Source organism: Fundulus heteroclitus, chromosome 2 (genome assembly GCF_011125445.2).
Source record: "Fundulus heteroclitus isolate FHET01 chromosome 2, MU-UCD_Fhet_4.1, whole genome shotgun sequence".
Classification (NCBI taxonomy): Eukaryota; Metazoa; Chordata; class Actinopteri; order Cyprinodontiformes; family Fundulidae; genus Fundulus; species Fundulus heteroclitus.
This window is the reverse complement of record NC_046362.1, coordinates 17022552-17032663: the sequence shown is the minus strand read 5'-3', so window position 1 is coordinate 17032663 and position 10112 is coordinate 17022552. Positions and strand designations below refer to the sequence as shown.

General features: G+C 40.3%; 1 protein-coding gene across 1 annotated transcript; it reads left to right on the top strand.

The window, feature by feature from the left end:
- The first annotated feature begins 42 nt into the window (after window positions 1-42).
- LOC105932349 (annexin A2-A) lies at window positions 43-6562 on the top strand. The gene is made up of 13 exons (XM_021320950.2): window positions 43-180; window positions 762-821; window positions 929-1019; window positions 2848-2942; window positions 3057-3170; window positions 3478-3568; window positions 3687-3766; window positions 3848-3907; window positions 5401-5494; window positions 5584-5679; window positions 5801-5859; window positions 6099-6221; window positions 6304-6562. The coding sequence occupies exons 2-13, from the start codon at window positions 774-776 to the stop codon at window positions 6361-6363; spliced, it is 1011 nt and encodes a 336-aa protein (XP_021176625.1). The 5' UTR covers window positions 43-180; window positions 762-773; the 3' UTR covers window positions 6364-6562.
- The last annotated feature ends 3550 nt before the right edge of the window (window positions 6563-10112 follow it).

The following is a 10112-nucleotide window of genomic DNA, read 5'->3' as shown; positions in this document are numbered from 1 at the left end:
GACCTTAAGCAGGCCGGTCATGTGCTCACTCAGGAGCAGGGTGGAGTCATGAGGTCATGGTAAGGGGGCGGTGTCAGCGGCAGTCTTTGCCTCAAAAGTTCAGCGTTCACAGCCCACTCCACCCTAAACATCCCCGGCAACACAACAAATCCCTGCAGCATCTTAACATCTACAGCTAAGGTAACTCTGCGACCCCTTTTACTTCTTCCTCTAGTCTAGAGCAACGTCACGTAGTTAGGCTCGCTTCAGACAGACATAACAGATTTTAAAGAGGGTTTTCAGCTTGCAAAGAGACTTGCCAGGGCTTGATTGCCCACACATAGCTTCCACTTAGTCTGCAAACAGGATTTTCCCACTTTGTGAGTCTCGGCTAGTGTTAACTTGGCTCTGTTCAGAGCTCTAGAAGTAGATTTCTTGTGAGCTGAGTCAGTCAGTTGTGCTGCAATCCGGTTCAGAAGCATTGTTTGCAGGGTGTGGTCACTTTGGTGCTGCTGTAATGAAAGTGTAAGCATGAGCAGAGACCTGAAATAGCCAACCACACTGTTAGGAAACAGGAAAGTCCAGACAAGGAGTGTTAATTTTTTAATAAAAAAAAGAAGAAAAGCTATGGTTAATGAGTCTCTGTTGAGAAAACATTACTTTCCAGCTCAGATGATTTTATCTTCAGTCTCAACTAAACATGCCATCTTGTTTTTGTAAAACTGGCTAAATCTGATGGGATTACAGACAGATTTCAGCTCACTACTGTGTCTCTTTCTCAGAAAAAAATCAACATGGCTATGGTTTCAGAGTTCCTGGGACAGCTGTCTCTCAATGTTGCGGTAACGTCAAACTTTTGGCTTTCCAGTTAAAACTGATCTACTTCATTAAACACACCGGATATCCGCTAACCATGGGATGATTTTAAACAATTTACTTTGGATTGCAGCATGAACCCCTGCACCCCACTGTGGTACCCGCTAGGGACTTTGACCCCGACAGAGATGCTGCCAGAATCGAGACTGCAATCAAAACCAAAGGTAGGATACAGCTGTGCGGGCATTTTTTTTCTCTCTCTCTCTCCCTCTCCTACAGATTAGTAGTTGGCATTTATGAGTCAGCTTTAGTTTGACCACACTGGAAACTCCTCCTTGTGTGAGCCACCCAGTTGGCAGAGCTCCCTCTGTGCGCTGATTCAGTTACTGGCAGCAGTCGGAGTGCTGTTTAGCAACCAGCCTCCTTTGTTTCAAAATCAATGCATGTAAGAGAAAAAATATATTAGAAAGGCCCTCGGATGCTCTCTTCCTGTGTTAAAAAAAACGAAGGAAAAATAAGACTGACTAGGTTAACAAAGGAGAAATGTCTAAAGGACTGATCAAGAATCAAACCATCTCAATCAGGAATGGAGCACTCTAATGTAAAAATACACAATAAACGAACAAACCTAACAATCGGAGAGGAAAATGTCCAGTGGTTAAAACAGCTGTTCAAATCTAGATACCAATAAGATAATTAAGTTTAAAATGCATATTGCAGATCGTCTGAATCATCCAGCAGGCTTGTAGCCATTTGAAAAAGACAGACTATTTAGAAGGCGTTGCTCTCTATTACTACCTGGCAAAATGTAACGGATAACGTCATGATCTTACAATGGGATGAAATGCTTGAACTTTTTAAGTCAGAAAAAAGTTTCACCTGCCCCAGAGCACCCAGATGACGTCCCAAAATTAAAGCTACGTTCATCCTACATTGAGCGGCATCTGGTGAAGAGCTCAGAGGCTTACAAAAACTCTGCCACTGGGTCTTCTTCTATCGGTATAATCCAGTTTGACCTCACCGTTTATATTTTGAATGGTAAAGTAAGCTTGTCAGTGACATCACCGTCCTTATTGTAACTAATGTCTAAATTGCTAGCAGCCTCTTGGATCCTGAGCAGAGTCTATAGTTCATAAAAACAAAAAAAATATGCAGGCTTCATGTTCATTGGCTGTCCTTAAAGTGGGCGGATCTCCCTCTCTGAATAGGTTCTGTGAATTTGCAAACTGCCGACCAATTGTAGAGCTGATAGTCTATTTGTCTGCCTAACAACAGGGCTGGATGAATTTTGATGCGATGAAAACTGTAAATCTCGAATGAAACTGGAAATTACATTTACCAAGTCCATAGTTACAGTTGCTTTCATTGTTTTTGGCTAACATAAACTAAATTCAGATCTTAATTTGATATTTCATTTTATCTCCAGGCCTAGTATAAGGTGGTGTGCCTCGACCACAGGTCTGCAACCTTTACAACGCAAAGAGCCATTTTTGCCCTTAGTCCAACTAAATAACGCTTGTTTAGAGCCACAGGGTTTAGCTGATCTTTTGAAAAAAAGACAGTTTAGGATTTTTCTGCTGTATCTACTATAAGAAATATGTTATCATTTTAATAGAACCACCATTTTATTTTTACACTAAGGTTTTAAAAACAACTTGTAAAAATGGGGACGGATACATTTCCTTCTATAGGATGTTGATATTTGTGGGAAACTCTGGAGGTGGAAAAAAAAAAAGCATATGTCAACCTAATGAAAAGAAAATGGGTCTAAATATTTTTATTTAGAGTCTCTGTTATGGAAATGAAACGCAATGATTCCATGGGAAAACTGCTAAAACCTGCATTCATTTTTATATGTAAAAACATTAGTTGATTGTTCTTCATTTTTAGCCAAAGTTATTAAGAGGATGTTCCAAGTGCTGGTTGCGGCTCTGGAACTGCTTGGTGCAGACCCCTGGCTTAGCCCCTAGAGCGGCCCAACACTTCACATCTGTCATGCATATATTCAGAAAACCTTTCTATGTTCTAAGAAATGTTGTATTTCTTTTTCAGGAGTGGATGAGCAGACGATCATTGATGTCCTAACAAAGAGAACGTACTCTCAAAGGAGAGAAATTGCTTTTGCTTATGAAAAACGGACAAAAAAGGTACAGTATAGGTCCAGACAGAAAATCCACGCTTTCTTTAAAGCTCTCGAATTTCCTTTTCAAACCTTTTGGGACACATTCGGATTAAAGCGACGGTGCCTTTTATGTTTCTAGGACATGATCACAGCTCTGAAAGCAGCATTGTCCGGCTCACTGGAAACTGTCATCCTTGGACTGATGAAGAGCACGTCCCAGTATGACGCCTCATTGATCCGGGGTTCGATTAAGGTAAGCCTGAGTTTAATCACTGAAGATTTACACTGCCCTCTAGTGGCAAAATGCTACAATGCGGTTTGCTGAGGAGGTGGAAATCTCGCCATGCCACAGCTACTCCTCCATTTTTACATTGGGTTTAAATGTACATGACTCTCACATTATTAAGCAAAACAGCCATAAGTGTCTTTTGGAGACTTAAAACATGCTTATTGAATAACAAAAGAATTGAAATTGTTCTGGCGGTGCATTCGGTCACGAGGTCCAATTTGTTTTGTTTTTTCAGCCACATTATTTTTAAGGTTTCCGTCTGTGTTTTTAGGGTTTAGGAACAGATGAGGAAACTCTGATTGAGGTCCTGTGCTCCCGCAGCAAAGACGAGCTGGTGGAAATCAAGGAGGTCTACAAAGAGTGTGAGTTCAAAACGGCCCCAGCTTATCTAGAAAAGGGATTGCGAGTCAATAGTGGGGAAATTTTCTCTAAAGATGGATATTTACAGCAAATTTACGGTTGTAATTTTGTTTCCTGCAGTATTCAAGAAAGACTTGGCGAAAGATGTGGCAGGTGACACCTCTGGAAACTTTGCTAAGCTGCTTTTGGCTCTTGTGGAGGTGAGTCTAAAGTACATATTTTAGTGACGCTGGACAACATTCAGCTGGAACTAATACGAGTCCGGTTTTATTTCCGCACAGACCAAGAGAGACGACCCCAGTGCTGTAGTAGACTATGAAAAGATAGATGCAGATGCCAGAGTAAGTTACCTTTCTCCATTCAAATTACGCATTTGTTTTGATGCATGGACATAAATTATTATGCCTTCTACTGTTATATAAAAATCTATATGAATATTAGAACAGTTATCAATTTAAGTAACTCTTGGACCCCAAAGTTTAGTGCTACTTTTCCTGTTATAGAAAAATGTGTCAGTTAAAAGGGAGAAAGTACAAGGTTCCTCCTTTTGCATCATTGATTTTATTCATTTAACAGGTGCACAGCTGATATCTTATTCAAACAATCTAATGGACAGATTACAGTAATCATAAGGAGACAACGAGGGGGTTGCTGGCCCCCGGATAATGTGTCAGTCTTGACAGCTGCCAAATTTTCTATAATTTCCTATTTTCTAACTGTAAAGAAATGTAAATCTACTGCAGGGCATGTTTACAACCAACAGGATGATTTTAAGTTATTTTTGTTAGATTAGGATTCATAATGTCTTTTATAAAAATCAGCAGTTCCAAACAGGGATAAGAACCTAAATAAATGGAGTCTCTGGACTAAATAATCTTCAGAAAATATTCTACAAGCCAATTACTTACATTTTTAGCTATTTTAGCTCAGTAACTAAGGGGTGAAATTAACAAAGTAAGAGGAATGTATATGCTACGACTTAAGTACATGGGTACTTTACAATTGATTTACAGTAAACAACAGGATGTTATGTAGACATGTGGGTAGGAAATGAAATGGCGAAGGTATAATGACCCCGGAGTTCATAGATGGCAGATGGAGCCAGAGAAATGACGACGATGGTCACAATAACGGTGAGAAACAAAACAAAAGAACAATGACAGAAAAATGAAGGCGATAGAGGATCCAGACTCTTTATTAAACCCGATTTAATAATTCTGATCCCCTTTTGGGCCGGTTGACTCTCATGTTATACGAGAGATTAGATCAAACTAAAATGACTTAAGTTAACCCCCTGCTGCTAGATATTATCGACTGGACTCCGCATTTCCATCCAGTAGACTGAGAATGTAGGACGTTGGTTTAAATTGGTAGTTTCTTCCATAGCTGGTACAAGAAGTCCAACAGATTGACTAACGTTTGGTATGAAGCACCTTTTTTTTCTAGTCGGTTCATTTTCAAAAAAAAAAAAAAAAAAAAAAAAAGGTTGGGTAGAAAATTACCTGAATTACAAGGTTACGGTACAGTGAAGATGCAAAATGGCCAGAACCTGAAGAAAAAGATAATTAAACATGTAGAGCGGGATGCAAGGATACGTCTGACTACTGCACCTAGGTGGCAAATTTATGTGCTGCCACAGGTAATTGTGTTTATATGATTGTGTGATTGCACTGGAATACGTGTCTTTAGTGTACGCTTGTGTTTATGCATCTTTGCCATATTTAAAGTGACATCCAAGACTATGTTTTAAGATGCTTTAAAACTCAACTCTGTTTATTGAAACAGAGTTGAAACAAGTCACAAGTGGTGTAATAAAGCGGTTCTCCCTTCTCAGGCTCTTTATGATGCTGGAGTGAAGATAAAAGGAACCGATGTGAACACCTGGATCTCCATTATGTCCCAGAGGAGTGTCCCCCACCTCCGGAAAGGTAAGCCCATACCCAACTTTTGGGGTCTCTTTAGTAAATTGTGAGATGTGAGACAAACATGTACAAACACTTTCTTTTTCATCTTTCAGTATTTGACAAGTACAAGAGTTACAGCCCCTATGACATGCAAGAGAGTATTATGAAGGAAGTTAAAGGGGACCTGCAGAAGTCCTTCCTCGTGCTAGGTACTATTAATCTTTTCCTCCACAAACTGCTGGATTTTGTTTTATTAGAATCCTACAAATATGACAGAAGACAAGAAAACACACACTGTGGATGTAATCTGTGTCTCTGTTGCTCTTCCAGTTCAGTGCTTTGAGAACAAGCCTCTTTACTTTGCTAATAAGCTGAATGAAGCCATGAAGGTACCTGCACTGTTTTTTTTTTTCTTCTTACTCGTCCTTATTAAAAATGTACAATGTTCTAGTTTCGCCCAGGTATTTATTAATATAAAAGCACTTTGTTAAAGTCTAATATTTTTTCTGCGAGAAGACAAAAAAAATCCGAGTTGGCAAAATTTGTTGCAGCAGTCTTACATCAGCTGTTGTAGGTTAAGTCAGAAGTATGCAGAACTTTTAGTGCTGACTTGTTCTCCTCTGCTCAGAGTAAAGGAGCCAAAGAGAAGGTTGTGACCAGGATTATCGTGTCGCGCTGCGAGGTGGACCTGAAAAAGATCTGCTCTGAATACAAGGACGCCTTCGGGCAGTCCCTCCAGCAGACGATCACTGTGAGCGGCCTCCTACTGATTGAGTGTAAAGCAATTTTCTATCATGCTGCCGTCCCCTTATCTTTTATTTCCCCCTCTGCAGGAACACACCAAAGGAGACTACCAGAAGGCGCTGCTTGGCCTCTGCGGACCAGAGCAGTAAAAAAATAAATATCTGTCGATATCCTATGGGTTTTCCCAAGCCTCTTTGTACTGGACATATGGGCCTACAGCTGTGCATTACTGCACAAACTTAGAACTGCAACACTGAAGAAGGAATAAATATGTTCTAAGTACTTATAAATTTGTTATTTATAACTTTTATAACAGAACATTAAAAAAAAGTTTCTTTTCTGTGTTAATTTCTGTATTTTATTTTTCCTCCTAACGTGCTGTTTTCTAATTCGACCACCAGAGGGCGGTAAAGTGTCATAAAAGAAGTATTCCTGTGTCGCCTCCTCACGTCCTGATTTCTGCAGAAGAGATGCAGATATCAAGAAGCTCGCTTGAAATATTTGACCATAAAAGACCTGTTTGTTTTTTATTTTTTTTAATCATAGCTTACCTCTTAATAATCTAATAAAATCATGTCAAAACTGATTCAAACGGTTAACTTCTCCTTTGCCTGTGCCCAACATGACCACATTTAAACCAAATGCGTGTTTTAAGGCTTCTAAACCTTCAGCTGCAATGTGAGAAATATGCAAACAGTCCGGTTTGAGGGATAAACAGTGATCGAGTATCAGCCTCCAACTCGAAGAGGATGATTTAATCATTAGTGTGTTTTTCTGTGTTTGTTTGGTGCTAATATTTTAATTGAAAATGTTAATTTTACCCCTGGCAAGGATGATTTGCATAGCACTAAACAAGCGTCTATACAACATGTTTCTGCTGTTTAGATTGTGGTCTCTCAGGATGAGGGGGGGTGGGGGGGAACCCACTGTTGTCAAGGCATTTCTACTGAAGTATAAGGGGAAAAAATATAGCCCCGAAAGGGGAAAATAGGAACTGCTGAACACGGAGATGAGGAAAGGATAAGAAGGAAAGTGCAATAATTTAGTGAAATTGGTGTGCTGCATCTCCGACTGGTGTTACTGTGAGAGAAATGGCCTGATAAGTAATGTTTCTGTCTAATATTTTCAACGATTGAGTAGCTAAAGGAAGGAAATGGCTTCAAGTTTTAACAAGACATTGGATTTATGATCATTTTGTAATAATATTGATGAGAACATTAGCCCTTTGTGATGGTTTGTGTTTATAGGCAATAAAAAATAAAATATAGCACAAAGTGAGATAAAACTGTATTTTGGGAAGCCTGGATGGAGATTTATGCGATGGCGTGTTGACAGATTAATCTTTGCATCATAAAGAGAAAAGTACCTCCATATTTCTACCCACCACCCCCACCATTTTTTTTTTTTTTTTTTAATATGGATGTACAACATGCTGTTCTGCTCAAGGCCAGCCCGTAGGGACCTCCAGCAAACCCAGGAGGGAACTCTCTTCTCAATTGAAACGATGCAATTTACCGTCCCAAACACGGGCACTTCATCATTCAGAGGACTTTAACCCCATGAATGTCAAACACAGGGCATGCTGGGAAGGAGATGGACTACCTCATATTACCATAACAGCTACTCCCTCGTGGTAAACACTTTGAAAACATAGGGACTCAAGACATATAAACCCATTTGATTTTCTTTTTTTGGTGGGGAGATCTTAATTTACAGTAGCCCTCAAAGTAGTAATACTGCCTGACTTTTGACTTTTTTTTTTTTTTTACTTATTTTCTTTATATATAATATATATATGGTAGATCTATGGTACAGCTCAGATTGTAATTGTTAAGTGGGAGAAAGAGGATTTTTGGTTTTAAACATTTTTAACAGAAAGATGAAAGTTTGGATTCTGTAGTGAAGGAAGGCTGCAAGGTATTTTTTGGTGCTGGTTTCTTTGAAACCTTTGCTCTGCCAGAAACAACATTTCTTGCCCATTTTTCGTTGGTAAACTCAAAAGCTCAGTCAGATTAAACGGAAAGCATATGCAAACATCAATTTTCAAGTTTAGGTGCAGCTTCTCAATGGTTTGGTCCAGTCTATGTGCAGACCCATAATTAAAAGTGATCATGCTTGTATCTAAACCATTTCATTAGAGCTGCAGTGGTACATTTAGGACCATTGTTCTATTAGATTTAAGTGTTGAACCCTGTGACATCTTTCCTTCCTAGATTCCCCTCTGTTTAGCTGCGTCCGATGCTCAATTAACTGACCAGCTTCTTCATCCAGGCCCACACAATGATGCTTCCACCACCAAACTTTTGGTGTGGGGTTGTTGTCTACACAAGCAGCTTGCGTAAAGTTCAGTTTTGTTCACCTTCATTATCTGTGCTGAAGCATAGCATTGCCCCAGCATGATGCTGCCACCGCCATGAGATCGAAGGAAGCTGAAAGTCAGCGGGAAACCATAGAATTTTCCTTCCACTTGAAAATTGTGCACTACATAGTGCGGGTCTATCGCACACACTTCCAACAAAGCACACGGCGGTTTTTGATTCTGGTATGACAAAGTGTGGAAAAAGGTCGATAGGCGATACTTTTCAGGTTTTAGCAACTTTTCCAACGTATCTGAGATCAGTTTAGTGAATATTTTTAAAGGTTGGAAGATTTTTTTTTCTTCCCCTGTAACCCAGAATTTGTTAAAAAAAGAAGAAGAAGAAGAAAAAACATCATCTCACCCTCACCTCTAAGGAAAAAAAAAAAGTACCAGGCAGGGCTGTAGGCTTGCAGCAGCATTAAACTTTCACTGTACAGCTGTATAGCTGCTGTTGCCCCCGCCAGACATGCCAACTGCACACTGGGAAGGTATTAGTTTGTGCTTTTTATTAATTCATTGCACTGAACAGAACTTGCAACGTAGCGACCCAGCAGCTTCTTAAATTTCCTTTCACCACTCTCTTTGACACATTTGAACCTGGTTGGTATTTTCTATTTTTTTTTCTTTTTTTTTTTTTTTTTTATAGTGCAGAGCACCAAAGGGTGTTTAATTATAGACTAGAAGGCCACCAGGGTCTGCTTTTAATTGTGTGCATCTCTGTGTCTTGTGTGTGTGTGAGTGTTTGCCTGCAGCTCTGTAGGTCGCAGGCACACTCCAACAGAGAACTCCTACAGGCTAAGCTTGAAGACGCTCCCCCTCAACGCATCCAACGGGCCCAGAGAGCTGGAGTTTGATTAATATTTTCTTAATTATCATTATTTAATTCAGCAAAGCCACAGCTTTCTCCAGCGAAACTGTGGCCTTTTGTCTCCGCGACGCAGAATATCCTGGCTCATTAAGGACACGGAGAGATCCTGTATATGGTAAATAAGAGGCTGCGTCTCATGCTGCCGCCCCGGGGAGAGTTGGCACCACACTGAAGGACATCTCCTTGTGAAGAACGGGCGCTCGGCTGATGTTTCCCAGCTCAGACTGTGGAGCCGGATCCTCCGCCTCTGGCATCGTCAGGCCCGCTTCCTTTCATGAGGGCGCAAACAGAGACAACAGCGCAGGCAGATGAGCACTGTGCACCCATCACGCCATCAGGCTGTCTCCTTTGTACAGTAGACTGCTGATTGAAATGACTTGAGAGAGCAGAATAAGGCTTGTCTCCTCTTGGGTTTTGGCTGCAGTCAGTCCATCTACAGACAAAAAAAAAAAAAGAAAGACTTATGCAGAAGTTTATAAAAGCTTTTTGTGTACAACTGATCTCTTTGAAGAGTTCAGCTTCTGTCATGTTGAGGCGTCAGAAGGATTCTCAGTAAGGTGAACCACGGTGTGTGTGTGTGTGTGTTTGTGTATTTGTCTACTGCCGTTGCTCGGGCTGTTTTACACAAAGGTGACGTTTGTGCCTGGAAAAAAAAATGAGCTTTTGGATTA